Source organism: Bactrocera oleae, chromosome 5 (assembly GCF_042242935.1).
Source record: "Bactrocera oleae isolate idBacOlea1 chromosome 5, idBacOlea1, whole genome shotgun sequence".
Classification (NCBI taxonomy): Eukaryota; Metazoa; Arthropoda; class Insecta; order Diptera; family Tephritidae; genus Bactrocera; species Bactrocera oleae.
The window spans coordinates 22,941,393-22,961,052 of NC_091539.1; the positions used below are offsets into that span (position 1 = coordinate 22,941,393).

The 19,660-nt window shown below is 32.8% G+C and overlaps 1 protein-coding gene across 6 annotated transcripts; it reads right to left on the reverse strand.

Moving 5' to 3' along the window:
* Positions 1-632: 632 nt before the first annotated feature.
* On the reverse strand, positions 633-5,868 carry LOC138855684 (COA8 family protein CG14806, mitochondrial-like). Of its 6 annotated transcripts, none has more exons than XM_070109720.1 (3): positions 5,499-5,868; positions 4,004-4,015; positions 633-909 (listed from the first exon to the last, which is right to left on the reverse strand). In XM_070109720.1, the coding sequence occupies exons 1-3, from the start codon at positions 5,775-5,777 to the stop codon at positions 688-690; spliced, it is 513 nt and encodes a 170-aa protein (XP_069965821.1). In that variant the 5' UTR covers positions 5,778-5,868; the 3' UTR covers positions 633-687. The 6 variants fall into 6 exon arrangements, 1 of the variants encoding a protein (XP_069965821.1); XR_011396419.1 differs by lacking the exon at positions 5,499-5,868 and adding an exon at positions 1,060-1,248 and having other exon boundaries at positions 686-909; positions 4,004-4,020; XR_011396421.1 differs by lacking the exons at positions 4,004-4,015; positions 5,499-5,868 and adding exons at positions 1,486-2,533; positions 2,651-3,997 and having other exon boundaries at positions 832-909.
* Between the last annotated feature and the right edge of the window lie 13,792 nt (positions 5,869-19,660).

Here is a 19,660-nt window from a genome sequence, read left to right on the forward strand (position 1 = left end):
AGTATTAAATTAACATGTATATATACATGTACAGTTACATATACATTTGTGCTTCTTGCCACCCTGTAAAATATTGTTGTTCTCCCTTCCTTTTTATCACTCATACATTGTACACAAATTATCAAATAAAGTCAGCTGCTTTATATCTTCGGAGCTTCAGTTACTTTTTGGACAAACTGAAAATATGATTTTGTGTAGTTCTCGTGCATATACCAAAAGAGTTTAAAATATTAAGTAAACGTGTGGTGTTTCACCCCTGGTAACACTAAATATCGCAATGGCAAAAACGTATTAATTTTTTCATAATTTTTTTTTTATTTATACTTAAAAATATATTTATTTTTTTTTATTTATACTTAAAAATATATTTATTTATTTTTTATACTTAAAAATATATTTATTTATTTTTTATTTATACTTAAAAATATATTTATTTTTTTTTATTTATACTTAAAAATATATATTTTTTTTTATTTGTACTTAAAAATCTATATATTTTTTTTTATTTATACTTAAAAATATATTTATTTTTTTTATTTATACTTAAAAATATATTTATTTTTTAATAAAAATTTAAATTTTATTATACTTATTAATGTTTTGAATATTTATAACACCGGGTATTGACATAACTTAATTCAATGAACAACAGTTAAAAAAAATTAATTTTAACAAACAACGTGCATTTCATTTCAATATTTTTGTTTTTACTCGTTTTAAAGCGCGTTTAACAGAAACTATAAAATCTAATTTCAGCATTTCAAAATTTTTTAAATACCATGAAAAGTTGTAGCACAGATGGGTGTTTTTGTTCTTATCTAAAAATGCCTTGTAGAATTCACTCATCTTATCCGCAGAAACATCCCCATTTTTTGCAGCTCCATGCGATTTAACGTACTCTTCCCGTTCCTAAAAATTTATCAAAATCAATGCTTTTTATGTAAAAATGACGACATACAAAGGTGCCCCAAAAATAACCGAACTTTATAATTAAATAATACAAATTGCAATTTTACAGCATTAAAAGGATACAATCATCCTTTTTCAAACACACTTAACTTTATGTACATCGGATGACAGACGGTTACAATTTCAAGAAAAGAAAAAGTGTGCAGAAAATGACACAAAATCTCTATGTACGCGCTGGTTGATCGTTCCGAACGTTGTATCGAGGCGAATGGTACCTATTTTTTGCATTTTATTCAATGTCCAAAAAGAACGGTTATTTTTATAACACGCCTTGTAATGCTAATAATGGAGTAGAGGAAATACTACATTAATTTTCAGCGCTAAAAATCAATGTGGTTAAGAAAGCATGTTCACTTAATTTCATTAAAATATCACATATATTAAGTAATATAAAAAATTTTACATTTGTCAAACATACTCAAGTATGTTCAAAACTAGTTTCCCCACAATTTTATTAAACATAAAATATTACCGATATGAATATATTGTACACTAGAGTAACGATAATCTTTATACCTATTAGAAGAGAACTGAGTTAATTCGTGGATCGATTTCACCTATCTTCGTCACAAAGCAATGTTTTGTTGTTGTAGCGGTTATCTAACGGCAGGCCCAGGAATCGTACTGTTTCGCCGAGGTCGGACCATAGGGAAGGGATGTTAGAGAAGAAAAAGCAGGGTCTAGATATTAACCAAACAACAATAATAGGAGAAGCCAGAAAATGCATACACCAGAGAAACACCACAAGCCAACAGAAAATTCGACGATTACTGGTGGCAATGTCAGTCCCCGTCGACTGATTATGTTTGACCGAGATAAAAACGTATGGTTAAAGAGCTGCATGTTGTTGTTATAGCGGCAGCAATCTGCCGAATTGACAATCCTCGGCCGGATAAAATCCGAGTCCGTTCAGCTTACGTAGACCCGACTGTGGTGGAAACGCTGGATATTTTGCATCGACAACGTGCCACATCCAATCCATATCAAATCCCTCTGCACCAAAAACGGCTCATCGTGGACCTCAAACGTGGATGCATCTCAGACCTCTGCACCGATTCCCACAGCACAGGCTCATACACCAATACTTTAATCTCATCAATCACCGCTGTCAGTGAAAGTAACACATTCACCCAAATTTTTAAGGACTTTCCTTTGTTTTGTTGGGCACTCCATTCAAGCACACATCAACCAAACATGCAGTCATGAACTACATTCCGACCACGGAACCACCGTGCGTACAACGAGTCTATCCGCTATACTACGAACGGCAAAAGAAATTGTGACTGTTACAATTCTCAGTATTTTTTTCACAAGAAAATGTTTAACTCGCTGAACTGGTAATTACAGCTAAGTGATCTGAATTCTGAAGAATTTTGCCGCTACAACAAGAAGAAGAAGTGACTTGAAAAATATGTGCAAAGTGCGTTAAATATATTATATTTGTAAATATATACCTAAATTATTGAAAAAATTCAATTTCCGCTCACAGATTTGGGGTCGGCTTTAGAATAACGTCACGGGCTTTCGGGGATAAAACGGGTATGGGCGGATAGAGGAGATCCTCCTGTTCAAGATATAACCGCGGGAAACTTATAGTTTTCGAGATATTTACGTTTAAAGTTGAAAATTTCAACTATTTAAAGTACGTATTTTTGCGATTTAAAATGAATTATACACTTACATTTTTCACTTTTATATCCACTAACACTTGACTAATTCGTTTTTAGAAATTATTTTTATATTAGATGCTGCAAAAATAGCTTTATTTCCATATTTAAATCATTCTTCAATTTTATTAATTTTGACAATAACGAATGTCAAAACATCAGTGTTGCCATACTAATATATTTTGTAAACGAAGAAAAATAAAATAAACAGAGAGATTGTACCCTAGATACAGGAAACAACGCAAAAAGAAGTTCTGCGCAAAAAAACCTTGGATCGACCAGGGTTATTTTTTTGAAGCGCGGCCGAAGGCCGCCAAAGCAAAAAGGAGTTCTGCGCAAAAAAACCTTGATACACCCCGGTGTTGGACCGACCAGGGTTATTTTTTTTTGCAGCGCGGCCGAAGGCCGCCAACGCAAAAAGAAGTTCTACAAGAAAAAAGTAATATTGTCATAGAGGGTATAACATAATACTTAACATCAATGCTTTGTAATAGTTTATTTCTCTAGGTTTTGGATTCCTGTATTTGGGGTATTATCTGTTTTAATTTCTTTCAGTTCAATTACAAAAGATGTCGATAAGGTAACACTGGTTATTTGAAATTTTGCAACCCTTTTGTTATTGTCAGAATTAATAGAATTTAACAATAATTTAATTATTGAATTAAACTATTTTTGCTTTATATAATGTAAAATAAATGTGTACAAACGAAATAGCAGTGTTAGTGGATATATAAGTGTATAACTCAATTGAAATGGAAAAAATGCGTAGTTTAAATAGTCGAAATTTTGAACTTAAAACCCAAATATCTCGAAAACTATAAGTTTCCCGCAGCTATATCTATATATGCTCTTGATCTGGAGGATCTCCTCTATCCGCCCATACCCATTTTTGTAATACTCGTGCCCAGATTTGTAATACTCGCGTCAAAATAAGACGATTTAAAGAAAAAAAATTGATTTTTGGGGACTTCTTAGTTGGGGGACCTAAACTAAGCATTTACCAAATAATGTCTAAAAACGAATTAGTTAAGTGTTAGTGGATATAAAAGTGAAATATAATAAGTTTAAACGTAAATATCTCGAAAACTATAAGTTTCCCACGGCTATATCTATATATAGTGTTGATCTCCTCTATCTGCGCATACACATTTTATCCCCGAAATCTGCCCATACCCATTTTATACCCGAAAGCCTGGGACGATATACTAAAGCTGACCCACTAATAATCACTGACAATTGTATCAATAGTTTTGCATTTTCGTTTTACGTAAATAGACCTCAGTAAACTACAATGAGTGAGTGATTTGATGTTATACGATACATGTATATATGAAACTTTACACAATAATCAAACAATATTACATTACCTGATAGAAGTTCTTATGGGAAAACTTTAGTATAACGTCCCACGCTTTCGGGGATAAAATGGGTATGGGCGGATAGAGGAGATCCTCCAGATCAAGAATATATATAGATATAGCCGCGGGAAACTTATAGTTTTCGAGATATTTAGGTTTAAAGTTCAAAATTTTGACTATTTAAAGTACGCATTTTTCCCATTTCGAATGGGTTATACACTTATATTTTCCACTTTTATATCGACTAACACTTCACTAATTCGTTTGTACACATTTATTTTACATTATATAGTGCAAAAATAGTTTAATTCAATAATTAAATTATTGTTAAATTCTATTAATTCTGACAATAACAAAAGGGTTGCAAAATTTCAAATAACCAGTGTTACCTTATCGACATCTTTTGTAATTGAACTGAAAGAAATTAACACAGACAATACCCCAAATACAGGAATCCAAAACCTAGAGAAATAAACTATTACAAAGCATTGATGTTAAGTATTATGTTATACCCTCTATGACAATATTACTTTTTCAAAAAAAATAACCCTTGCCGGTCCAACACCGGGGTGTATCAAAATAATTTTCGCGCAGAACTTCTTTTTGCGTTGGCGGCCTTCGGCCGCGCTTGAAAAAAATAACCCTGGTCGGTCCAACACCGGGGTGTATCAAGGTTTTTTTGCGCAGAACTCCTTTTTGGGTTGGCGGCCTTCGGCCGCGCTTCAAAAAAATAACCCTGGTCGATCCAACACCGGGGTGGATCAAGGTTTTTTTGCGCAGAACTTCTTTTTGCGTTGGCGGCCTTCGGCCGCGCTTCAAAAAAATAACCCTGGTCGATCCAACACCGGGGTGGATCAAGGTTTTTTTTGCGCAGAACTCCTTTTTGCGTTGGCGGCCTTCGGCCGCGCTTCAAAAAAATAACCCTGGTCGATCCAACACCGGGGTGGATCAAGGTTTTTTTGCGCAGAACTTATTTTTGGGTTGGCGGCCTTCGGCCGCGCTTCAAAAAAAATAACCCTGGTCGATCCAACACCGGGGTGTATCAAAGTTTTTACGCGCAGAAATTCTGTTTGCGTTGTTTCCTGTATCTAGGGTACAATCTCTCTGTTTATTTTATTTTTCTTCGTTTACCAAATATATTAGTATGGCAACACTGATGTTTTGACATTCACAACCATTTTGTTATTGTCAAAATTAATAAAATTGAAGAATGATTTAAATATTGAAATAAAGCTATTTTTGCAGCATCTAATATAAAAAAAATTTCTAAAAACGAATTAGTCAAGTGTTAGTGGATATAAAAGTGATAAATACAAGTGTATAATTCATTTTAAATAGCAAAAATACGTACTTTAAATAGTTGAAATTTTCAACTTTAAACGTAAATATCTCGAAAACTATAAGTTTCCCGCGGCTATATCTATATATATTCTTGATCTGGAGGATCTCCTCTATCCGCCCATACCCATTTTATCCACGAAAGCGTGGGACGTTATTCTAAAGCCGACCCGTTCTTATTATGATTTGACCAGAAATCATGATTCCATTTTTCAGCCTCCTCCTGCCTTTGCCTTAGGCGCATTTCCAGGGCTGTTTCATCCTTGGGGATATGTCTAACATAAGGCCGTATATTAGATAACTTGTCGGGCGGACCAACATAGTCCTTTGTTATAGTCCTAGGATCTGGCTTTTCACTCAAATCAGAAAATTTATATTTATATCCTCGTAGGCTTTTGGATCTACACACATTTTTTAAAAGATTATCTAGTTTCAAAGAATACATAATGATATATTAAAACGACAGTATTACTTGCTGTCTACACAGACAATACTTGTTACTCAATAAAAACAATGTTTTCAAAATAAATATATTTTAAAAGGCAATAATATTTATTAGAATAAAATAAATATTGTAACGGATTTCTCGATAAATCGTCTACCTGTAACTCACTCTTGAGTTCGATCACCTGGATTGTTAAATAAAAGTCCCAATTTAATGGCTACACACTTATCTTTATTTCTAATTCCAATAACTTAACACTTATTGCTCGTTATTCGAGCTTACAACTTCTTGCTTATAGCTTAATTGCTCTTATCACGACAACACTCTAACTAGAACCGGAGAACGTATATCCAGAGAACTTAGAACAATGAGAAGGTGCAAATTGAATTTTGTATGATGCTCGATTGGTTGGCTGAAAATTTGAGATCAAGGAGTTCACCACTTTCTGTATAGTTTTGCTGTTATTTAACAGAAATGAGAATTTTTAACAAAGTTCTCTGACAAAATACGTATCTACCAATATAAAGAGAAAAATGAAATGAAATGAATGAGAAAACAAGAAATACAAATGCCACTTCACATATGCATGATTATTTTTTGCCATATAAACGATTTTTATGATGAAAAATTGATAAATTATTATTTTTTTGCACAAATGCTACATTGATAAAATGTGAAAGATTATGCAAAAAATGATATTTTACTATTTTCATAATTTTCTAATTTCAATTTTTACAGAATTAATAATTTATGTATGTACATCAATATGTTATATTATATAATATAATAATATATTATCAATTATCAATAAATACATGTGAGCGCACTGCTCTATATGTAAGTATGTATGTACAAATATGCATATGACATTGCAAAATAAGTAATACATACGCAAATCCACATATATACATATATATGCGTACAAATGTAAGTATGTGAGCCAATAGAAAAAATACAAACATTGTTGTACAAAAACAACAATTGTCTCAAATAGCATCAGCACCAGAAATCAATATGGCAGCCAAATTGACAAATCCTAAATTTGTAGTAAATCACACACCAACAACATTTTCATTCATGAACGCTGGCGCACAAGCAATAAGCTAAGTCGTTTCATTCATAAAAGCAAACGCCTTACACATCTCCCCGAGCATGCGTTTGCCTACAAGCGTCTTTTCGCGACGATGGCAAAAGCTAAAAATCATAAATTGAACAAATTACTGATATTCCCTCTAGAAGGGAAAAGTGACAACCCCTCAAATATGAGTATTAAAATATTTTAGAATAAAAGTGACAACATAGTAAATTTGTCGATTTACAATTCAAGAAACTTTTTAAAGAAAATATTCAATATTCCTCTGATTTATGTATACAGTAAACCCCGGTTAAGTATCACTCCTCCAATCCCTCTTATCTGCCGGTGTCTTGCTGCATCTCACTTTTTTTTTCTTAATTTTTTAAAGAAAACGGTAATTCTTTTTTAAATACATAGAAATAATTTTTTTTTGGTACCACTCGCTTAAGTACCACAATCGCTTATGTACTACAAAGCACAAAAAATCTGCATCTTTGGTTTTGGCACTTAACCGGGATTGACTGTATTTGTCAAAGAATTTACGTAAGTACGTTCGAATTTTTTGTACACACATTGACTTTGCACTTGCCCATATGCGATGTATGTTTGTAAGAGTGTGTATGGCACATCTCGGATTTTCTACCAACAACACAATGTTGTGACGCTTTGTCGTCGCGTCAGTTCTTCGACAGATTGACTTTTTGACCTAAAAGCAAAAAATGTGTCAACGGAGATTTCACATGAAGTAATGAGTGTACATATCTACATAAAAATACATACAAATGTGTAAACGACATAATATATGTATGTCCTGTTACATATGTTTACACATGCATTTGAAAAGAAAAATTGAAGCATGAATGTGAAATACCAACGGCAAAACACAATTCTGTACTTTTATGACTCCATAATGGTGTCAAGTACAATTAATGAAATATTTTAAGAAATATATCAAAATACTTTATTAGTAATAATTTAAAAGTTTTGATATATAACATAAAATAATTTAAAAAATAATAAATAATAGTTCAACTAAAGGGAATATATTTCAAATGGCATATCAACATTCCCAGTTTGGCATACATATTATATTCTCTTCAATATTCGCCGTTTGGTTATGTTAAGAGAGCGTATGTTTACAGATTCACCGCTGTTATAAAAGCGAGAAATGTTATTTGTTTCTCGTGCATATGTGGTGAACTCCTTGATAAATTCCTACAAATTGTTCGCTGTCGAACCTGCACCTTCTCATTGTTTTATGTTCTCTGGTATATCATAGAGAAGGTTCATGCAGAGAACTTAGAACAATGAGAAGGTGCAAATTGAATTTTGTATGATGCTCGATTGGTTGGCTGAAAATTTGAGATCAAGGAGTTCACCACTTTCTGTATAGTTTTGCTGTTATTTAACAGAAATGAGAATTTTTAACAAAGTTCTCTGACAAAATACGTATCTACCAATATAAAGAGAAAAATGAAATGAAATGAATGAGAAAACAAGAAATACAAATGCCACTTCACATATGCATGATTATTTTTTGCCATATAAACGATTTTTATGATGAAAAATTGATAAATTATTATTTTTTTGCACAAATGCTACATTGATAAAATGTGAAAGATTATGCAAAAAATGATATTTTACTATTTTCATAATTTTCTAATTTCAATTTTTACAGAATTAATAATTTATGTATGTACATCAATATGTTATATTATATAATATAATAATATATTATCAATTATCAATAAATACATGTGAGCGCACTGCTCTATATGTAAGTATGTATGTACAAATATGCATATGACATTGCAAAATAAGTAATACATACGCAAATCCACATATATACATATATATGCGTACAAATGTAAGTATGTGAGCCAATAGAAAAAATACAAACATTGTTGTACAAAAACAACAATTGTCTCAAATAGCATCAGCACCAGAAATCAATATGGCAGCCAAATTGACAAATCCTAAATTTGTAGTAAATCACACACCAACAACATTTTCATTCATGAACGCTGGCGCACAAGCAATAAGCTAAGTCGTTTCATTCATAAAAGCAAACGCCTTACACATCTCCCCGAGCATGCGTTTGCCTACAAGCGTCTTTTCGCGACGATGGCAAAAGCTAAAAATCATAAATTGAACAAATTACTGATATTCCCTCTAGAAGGGAAAAGTGACAACCCCTCAAATATGAGTATTAAAATATTTTAGAATAAAAGTGACAACATAGTAAATTTGTCGATTTACAATTCAAGAAACTTTTTAAAGAAAATATTCAATATTCCTCTGATTTATGTATACAGTAAACCCCGGTTAAGTATCACTCCTCCAATCCCTCTTATCTGCCGGTGTCTTGCTGCATCTCACTTTTTTTTTCTTAATTTTTTAAAGAAAACGGTAATTCTTTTTTAAATACATAGAAATAATTTTTTTTTGGTACCACTCGCTTAAGTACCACAATCGCTTATGTACTACAAAGCACAAAAAATCTGCATCTTTGGTTTTGGCACTTAACCGGGATTGACTGTATTTGTCAAAGAATTTACGTAAGTACGTTCGAATTTTTTGTACACACATTGACTTTGCACTTGCCCATATGCGATGTATGTTTGTAAGAGTGTGTATGGCACATCTCGGATTTTCTACCAACAACACAATGTTGTGACGCTTTGTCGTCGCGTCAGTTCTTCGACAGATTGACTTTTTGACCTAAAAGCAAAAAATGTGTCAACGGAGATTTCACATGAAGTAATGAGTGTACATATCTACATAAAAATACATACAAATGTGTAAACGACATAATATATGTATGTCCTGTTACATATGTTTACACATGCATTTGAAAAGAAAAATTGAAGCATGAATGTGAAATACCAACGGCAAAACACAATTCTGTACTTTTATGACTCCATAATGGTGTCAAGTACAATTAATGAAATATTTTAAGAAATATATCAAAATACTTTATTAGTAATAATTTAAAAGTTTTGATATATAACATAAAATAATTTAAAAAATAATAAATAATAGTTCAACTAAAGGGAATATATTTCAAATGGCATATCAACATTCCCAGTTTGGCATACATATTATATTCTCTTCAATATTCGCCGTTTGGTTATGTTAAGAGAGCGTATGTTTACAGATTCACCGCTGTTATAAAAGCGAGAAATGTTATTTGTTTCTCGTGCATATGTGGTGAACTCCTTGATAAATTCCTACAAATTGTTCGCTGTCGAACCTGCACCTTCTCATTGTTTTATGTTCTCTGGTTCATGGTGTGCCGATTGTCAAAATGTTCCTCTTGACGGAGGGTTACTCGCCAACATTAGTGAATTTCACCACAAACAAATTATAAGCTGATTTCACCAGAATTTTACCCCTGCGGAGCACAAAATAGCAGAATTGAGCATTTTGAATGTTAAAAGAGAAAAATATTGCTAAATTCAATGTTAAGAAATGTACGCTTACATATTCTATATTTACAATGCGCAAACGAATTTACATATAATTTTAAGATATTCTGCATATACAGGGCGGCTCACGAATCGTGCTACAAGAATAAACCGTAATAAGTTTCTTTTTAATCAATGCATTACATTAATTTTTTTTGTATTGTATAGAAAATCTTATTTTATTTTATACAATTAATTATTCCTCCATGCTCAGCCACGCATATGCGACACCTAATTAGAAAATTAATGCGGGCTGGAGGGTTCGTCGGGATTGCCTCAAATATCTATTTAATGGACTGCTTCAGTTCAGTTCAGTCATACAGTCAGCTTGACATAACCCCATAAGAAAAGACCAAGCGGTCGCAAATATTCTTATACATATAATATATATGTAAGTATATGTATAATTATGTGTGCATGTAAACAAATATGAAAGTACCCATTATAATTGTTAATTTGTCTATATGCAACGTATGTATGTAAATATGTACACTCATTGTTTCATGGGATATCAGAACCATACACACTCTTACAAACATACATCGCATATGGCAATTGCAAAATCAACCCTTTTTCATATTCAACGTGGCATGCGTAAATGGAAACAAAGTCAAAAAGTCATGTGCATATATACGGGCAGATGTGTGTACAAAAAATTCGCATATTTACATACGCAGATTCTTTGACAAATACAGTCAAACCCAGTTAAGTGCCAAAACCAAAGTTGCAGATTTTGTGTGCTTTGTAGTACATAAGCGATTGTGGTACTTATGCGACTGGTACCAAAAAAATAATTTCTATGTATTTAAAAAAAAATTAACGTTTTCCTTAAAAAATTAAGAAAAAAATAACGTGAGATACAGCAAGACACAGGCAGATAAGAGGGATTGGAGGAGTGATACTTAACCGGGGCTTACTGTATACATAAATCAGAGGAATATTGAATATTTTCTTTAAAAAGTTTCTTGAATTGTAAGTCGACAAATATACTATGTTGTCACTTTTATTCTAAAATATTTTAATACTCATATTTGAGGGGTTGTCACTTTTCCCTTCTAGAGGGAATATTAGAAATTTGTTCAATTTATGATTTTTAGCTTTTGCCATCGTCGTGAAAAGACGCTTGTGGGCAAAAGCATGCTCGGGGGGATGTGAGGGTATCTGTTTTTATGAATGAAGCGAGGTTGCTTGTTAAAAGTACGCCTGCGTTCTTGAATGAAAATGTTGTTGTTGTTGTCAATTTACTATAAATTTGGGCTTCGCCTATTTGGAAGAAACAATGTTTGTAGTTTTTGCAGGTGACATATATACATGTGTACGGATATTCATATGTATGTAGGTTGGTTTGTGAATGCATTATTTGTTGGCAATGTTATATATATATACATACATATAAATCAATGTGCGCACATATAGCAGAGAATGTTAATATATGAATATTTATATATTTATTAACATTCTCTTCATATAGTGAATTGATAAGTGATAAATTATGATTTGAATTTCTGAATGCGTACATTCAAATGCGCATGTTCAAATAAATGTACATATGACTGTATAAGATTAATATGATAAAAGATATACAATTATATAAGAATGCATATTATGTAAAAACTATATAATATTATTAAATGCCCAAATTGACTATAAATATTATTTCGAAATTCCATAATTTAATAGATCTTATCAGTTTTGCATGCATTCATAAAAATTCGCAAAATGATATTCATATCAATAAATATGATTGCATATAAACGTATAAAAATATAAGCCAAAAGGCTAACATGCAGCTGTAATATCAAAGCAAGTCTCTGAGCATAATTTTCATTGAATTCGCAGCTGTTCACTCTCCACTGTAAAATTTCTCCTTCCGAGCCAGATTTCAACCTTCTCTATGATATACGTTCTCTGCTAGAACTGTGTTTGCTGCACAATCCGGCAGCCCTTATATAGTAAATCTGTAACAAAACATTGCTTCTAGAACATTCTGGCAACTACGAATTCGCTAACTAGTTGCTTCTGGCAGTTTATCGTTGATTCGATTTTGTTCTATTATCCGTGTTCGTCACAATATACAATAATTAGAATAACTATTTTCTGGAATATGGTTAGCCTGATAAATATTGGCAATAATTATTATTTTTGTAACGAATAGGGATGCCCGTAATTGAAACGACGATAAATTACCATAACCAGACAGCGAAATTCGCATCTAGGAGAATGTTCGAGTGGGGAGTTCATGATGCGAGCCACTCTCATTTTCCCTAATTTTTCTGTCATTCTCTTTCCCTGATTATTAAGATTAGGGATTTTTGAACAACTGATAACCAAAGGAAATTTTCAAAGAACGACACATATACTTTCAACAACGTGTAACTAAGGTTTTTTTTTGCTAATGCAATTTAAAACGTTAATCATAAAACCATGATATTTATTCTAAGTTATATGATGTTTTCAAAATTTTATTATATGAATACACGTATTTATTGATGTACATATTATATATGCGTTACATAGGCCTACGAGTAACCGAGCACCTAAAAATATTATCGAAATGCAAAATACTCAAAAGTTATTTTTAAAATACCGAATCCATTTTCTTTCGACAGTGGCATGATTGACAAATGTTATAAAAATGTGGGTTTTGACAGCTCTCTCTCGAATTAAAGAGTTTCATATCATGTCAAGGATAAAATGATGCGAAACTCGATCAAATTTATTGCTGCCAAGGTAAATTCGGTGCGAAAGCAACTAAATGCCCAGAGCCGTGTAATTTTGTATTATTAATGAAAGCTTTATAGGACCGCTCGGCGATTCCTTTTCACAAATTACAGTTTCTTATCTTTATTAAGTACTTGGTTATGACACTCTATAGGTTTTCGTTTAATGACGTGTTTGTGGGCGTGGCAGTGGTCCGATTACTCCCATCTGCAATAACAACCCCCCTTGGGTGCTAAGCAATACGTGTACCAAATTTCATCAAGATATTTCAATTATTACTCAAGTTATCGCTTGCACGGACAGAGGGACGGACGAACAGGCATTCACTAGAATTTCAACTCGTCTCGTCACCCTGATCATTTATATATATATAATTCGGTATATATCTCGATTACTTTTAGGTGATACAAACAACCGTTAGGTGAACAAAACTACTATACTCTGTAGCAACATGGTGCGAGAGTATAAAAATGATAAAAATAAAATTAAAGGACTGTTATAAAGTCTACTATTCCTTGGAAAGCACATTTTAAGTTATATTACAACGTTTCAACCCTCTTCAGTCATTTCTTCTGCTTCATTTTAGCACAAAATTGAAAGGGAGGATTTCTTCATCTTACCCTAAAATCTTTTATTCAGTTAGAAAATGTCTTTACTGAAATTTCAACATTTTATTTGGTTACCTTAACATATGTAGCCCATGTTAATCATTTATTTGATTACGAAACAAATGTTAAGGTAACCAAACAAAATGTTAAGGGAAGTTAACAAAATATTCTATGTTATGTTTCAGAACAATTTTTTACCTTCTTAACATGAAAACCAAGGTAATCATCATAAATAACATGTCTATGTTAAATAGTATGTTATATATTGTAGCCCTCAACTTTTTATTAGAGTTGTATAAAAACTGCCTTGCATTTATTCTTAAAATATAATATAGATACTTTAAAAAATACAAAAAAATTTTTTTTTTTCTATTTTGTTCACTTTAGATATTTGCGAATTTCAATGGAAAGTTCTCAAGGAGCACTTCTATACCACCGTTTTAGTTTTTAAGTTATGAAATCTGTATTACCTATTAGTATTAAGTACTAAATTTAATTAAAACAAGTAAGGAAGGGCTAAGTTCGGATGTAACCGAACATTTTATACTCTCGCAAAGTCAAATGGTATACTCGTTTGAGATTTCTTTGTGGATTGACTGATATTTTCGGTAGAAGGTCAACTATAGGCAATGGGGTCCATATATTTAGTACTTAGGGGCTTGAACAGTTTTGGTCCGATTTAGACAATTTTTGGCCGCAAGGTGGCATACTTTAATTGCATTATTCACGCAAAGTTTTACCCCGATATAATCATCGTTACCTGATTTGCATAGTGGAAAGTGAAAGAATCAGATGGAATTGAAAATGGTGTTACATGGGAAGTAAGCGTGGTTGTAGTCCGATTTCGCCCATTTTCGCACTATGACATAGAAACATGAACGTTATGCACCGAATTTGGTTGAAATCGGTTGAGCAGATCTCAAGATATGGGTTTTCACCTAAAAGTGGGCTGTGCCACGCCCACTGACTAATTTTGAACGCGGTTCCTATAAAGCCAACTTATACCATCTCAGAGATAAAATTTAATGTCTCTGGCGTGTTTAGTGCTTGATTTATCGCGCTTTTAGTAGTTTTAAACAGTACCGTTATATGGGGAGTGGGCGGAGTTGCCACCCGATTTCAACTATTTTCACACTGTTCGTAGAGGTTCTAAAAAAATTTGCTTCCAGGGAATTTTGTTATTATAGCATTAGCGGTTTAGGAGATATGCACATTAAACCTATTAGAGGCGGGACCACGCCCACTTTTTAAAAAAGAATTGAAACTGCAGATGCCCCTCCCTAATTTGATCCTGTGTACCAAAAAACAGTCTTATATCTTTTTAAGGAGCTCAGTTATGGCAATTTATTTGTTTTTGATTAATGCCGTTTTGTGGGCGGGTACCAAGAAACATGTAAAGATATCTCAATTTTTACTCAAGTTAGAGCTTGCACGGACGGACGGACGGACGGACAGACAGTCACCCGGATTTCAACTCGTCTCTTCATCCTGATCATTTATATATATATAACCCTATATCTAACTCGATTAGTTTTAGGTGATACAAACAACCGTTAGGTGAACAAAACTATTATACTCTGTAGCAACAGGTTGCGAGAGTATAAATATTGTAATACATGTTTGTATATAATGTGGAATATTAAACATTAGTATAACTATTGTAAATTAAAACAATTAATATTATCTATAAATCACATATAAGGTTTTTAATAAAAAATAATGATAATAATGAATATATATCAATGTTAGCCAAACACATTGTTGTAAGAAGGCAAATTTTGTTTGTAATGTGTGTATATATTATATAAAGGTTAATATTTAAAAACTAATCTAAAATAATTACTAAAATTTTGTAAAAATTAAGACTAAAACTAGAACCATATTGTATAAATATGAACATTTAAAAAAAAAATTAAATTTCAATTGTTTTATTTATAAGGTAAAAGGTAACGTTAATTTAAAGGTAACCACAAACTATTTTCAGTAACAGATGGCTAATCAAACAATTGACCAATGAAAAGGACGCTGTTAAAGAAAAAGTTTTCCAAAATATTTAGTTGGCAAATTAGAGCAGAAAAATATAGGTGGCATTTGCTGAAAAGCAATGAGAGAGAGCGAATAAGATAATCACAATGACGTGTAGTGAAAGAGGAGAATGTAACAAAGGTAACCTATCGGGATAACAAACGCATTAATTGAAGCGTGTTTAACATTTGTAAAAAAAAAACTTACATAACAACAGGTGTTTGGCCCCTAAATAAAAGTTCGGTATTAATAAAAGATTGGCGAAATATTTATCATTTCTTTATGCATACTATATGAAGAACTTGTATTAAATTTTCTACATTTACAAAAACTATCTCGATTCCATGAAAACGAATAACATTTACAACAATATTAAAGTTTCTTGTCATATTTGTCTGGGTATTTCCAAAAATTTTTTCAAAACTGCGTCAACTGAAACACTTATGCTTGTATGTCTCTGTGAATATTCATGGTTACTAGACCGTTGAGTCTTCCGACCTGTTGTATTCCGCATGTACGTTTTGATTATTTTTTTCAGTTCTCTTTTTCTTTCAATTATTTTCAAACATGAAAAACTCAGTTCAGGTGTTTTTATTGAGTATAAGTTATATGCGAGTATACGTTAAAACTTAAAAATATTTGGGTAACATGTTTTGTTTACAAAGTTCTCTGCTTCCGCCTCTTAACCTCCATGAGCATATATTCTTTCGAGCATTCGATCACTTTTTCATAAAAGGAAAACAGCGCTTAATTTTTTTCTTTGTCAAAATCGTATTTTGGAAAGATAACTCAAAAATTCTCCAAAACTGACTTATGGTCTAGAAATCTCTTCAAGTGAGCAACATGTGTGTCGAGAGAGGGAATGTGAAATGCGATAGTATTTTAGTTCAGTACATACTCTTCAACTAAAACCCGAGCCGACCAAATAAAACAGTAAGTTTTGTTTCATGATTAAAAATTACTTGACAACATAAGTTTTTACGATTTAATTGTGATACAGATCATCCCCTGCTAATGTTCTTATTTTTACTTTCACGGTGCTCACAAGTCAGTACCAAAAATAACAAGGATTTCTGAGCTTAGTTTACGGTCACTTGCTTGAGGAAATTGATATGAAAAGTTGCGTATTGCGAAGTTGTTAATGATCGTTTCATAGAGTCCGTTACTATTATAAAATCAAAGCAGGGAAAATATTTTTAATTCAAATTCAGAAGAATTTACAAAGTAACATCAATATTAAAAATATGTTGTAAGAAATTTGTTTCTGAAGAAAAAACACAAGCACTCAAACGATTCGGCCATTGATCAACATCAGCACGCACAGTTTCTATAGATGTGAACAACTCTGCTCGAACCAAAGATTTTTGAGACTGTCCAAATTTCGGTGGGATATTCGACCAGACATGTTCTTCACAAACTGGATTCAAATCTGGACTTCCAGACTGCCAATCATCTGCTGCCACTAAAGAAGCCGCATGATTTGTTGATTCTTATTTACTTCAAGCGATTTGTCAGAAGATAACCAGTTAACCGACGGAAGGATTTCACACGGAGATCATCTCGAGTAAGTATTTACATTGATTTGGCCGATATATGCTTTTCCCTTGACATCATTTTCTTTTTTTTAAGGGGATTTCTGCGAATGCTTTAGCGAACATTTTTTATGGTTTATATTAATTTTACAAATGCATTTAGAGCTAGCAAAATGTATTCGGTTCAAATTCAGTTTACCTTGAAATGAGATATATGGTAGTAAGCATTTTTGCATTTGGGAACTGACCGAATTTGATATTAATGTATATTTATTTGTATGTATGTACGTTCGTACGTATATATGTATGGGTATAGGAACATCCCCACCCCTTTTTTGAAGATACTCCCGGATTTTTTAACTTGTTTCTATGCTTTATTTTACACAAAGTTGTGTGGCGTCGATGTTAGCAATTTCCGTAACATTGTTGTAAATAAACTTACAATTATTACATAATGTGCAATGTTTGCTTTTTTTAAGATTTTTTTAACAGCCGTTTTCCTGATATGTTAAAACCTGAATTTGATTATTTACAGATATTATATATTAATTGTTTTTGCCATTCGTGTTTGTATTGGTAGCTTTTTTTCAAGACTAGGCGCTATAATTCCTTCGGTTAAAGTCCTATTTAACCGCTCTATGTCCAAACTTCCTGTGTGTCTATTTGGTTTTGTTAAGTGAAACTATTTTCCCTGAATAGTCAAAAAAACATTTTTTGAGTTCATTTCATTATCAAACACAAAATTCCTAACATTTTCCTTAATGCTAGAAATTTTCTGAGCTCTTGTACTATTGTTACACTATTTTTGTCAGGTAAGTGAACAAAAGACAGAATGTGTGGAGAATTTGTCTATTAAGATGACAAAAGAATTTTATCCTATATCTTGTACTATCTATATAGTATTGTTTATAGCAGATGGAGGTTCTGTAAATTTAAACATAATTTTATTTAGATTTCTGTTATATTTTGATAATGAACAAATATGACAGTTATGTTTTAGTTTATGTATAGCAATTTTAAGCTTAGGGTAGTATATCCTACTTCTTATGGCTTCAAAGTTAGCTATTATTCCAGAGTGTTCACTTTCATTTTTATGAAATAAAGCTAACTGTTACTTAAGCGCCTCAGCGTTTTCTATATCTTTTGCAAAGTAAGAGCAGTTCACAAAATTAACTTCATCTCCAGAAAAGGTTCTGATTGACGGATTGCCCAAGGGGACGGAGCAGTCTCCGGTATCGGAGATTCGGAATTTATTGTAAATTTTAGCCTTAACATTTCAATTCAGTCTGTACATAACAACTTTACTGCAAACTTAGAATCTGCTGTAACTCCAACAATCACCGATTATCACTTAAGTTATCCACTTGAAGTCAGTAATTAGGATATTCCGGAGAATATCAATCTAGCTGCGATATTGCGATAGTTGTGTTGGAGGTTTATCTCTACAAACCGACTTATAGCATAGACATCGGCTTGAAAAATGCTTTAAAAACTTCCCTTGAGAATGAAGAGTTTGGTGCTTGGCCCAGCGACCCCTGCCCCAATCCCCTCGTCGGTGTACCACTTGATAGTGCTTTCCCTTAGCAGCAGGTACTGCGATGAATCATTCCATTCGGCCTTGCTGTCAAGGGTAACTTTGAACTTCTTAGTGAAGTTTACTACTTTGGTAATGCTGTCCCTTGGGAGAAGGGCCAGTGGCATTTCTTCACTTAACGCCTTCATCTGCTGCGACGAGATTACCTTCCCTCTGCCAACTCCCTCTGCTGTCATTTGGAGGAGAGTCTGTTTGGCTGTCTGTTTGATTACCATATGCAGCGGTGTAAGTTCGAGCATTACTTCCAGTGCTGCAGTCGGACACGTACACATTGCGCCCGACGCGCAGATGCAGGCAAGTCTTTGCAGCTTCGACAGTTTAAGTCCAACTGAAGTCTGCGATGCTTTAGAAACCCACGATACCGCTCCATACGTGATAATCGGTCTTACGATCCTTCGTTTGGCCACAGGTCGGATTTGGTCTTCTTGAATTGTCTCCGACGGTTTCAAGCTACATAATAATTGCAGCAGTATAGCAACTGTGTTGTATATTTGCTGATACTCTGCCGATGTGCAGACAAAAATTTAGTGTTGCATAAATTACGCGCAAAAAGTGACAGTAAAACGTGTAGCTATTGCAGGTATTGCCAGAAATTCACGCAGAACGTGATACTTTGATGAATTTGCAACACTGTTGTCGTGATTGCCATCTCGAACGCATCCTATATATGCGGAAATCTTACATGACCTCGTGAGGGAATTTCATTTTCTATAAACGATGACAACTTCAAAAGCAGTTTGACTTGATTGGTGTTTTCCTTAGTGGAACAGCTGTTATTGTAATATGAAACCACTATTATTATGATCACGCAGACAAATATTGTATTTTTTCGTTAGTATTAGTTGCAAATTTTGAAAACAT

What these genes read in the sequence shown, in the direction of transcription:
- LOC138855684 (XM_070109720.1), bottom strand. Translation starts at nt 5,777, where the DNA reads ATGTATTCTTTGAAACTAGATAATCTTTTAAAAAATGTGTGTAGATCC.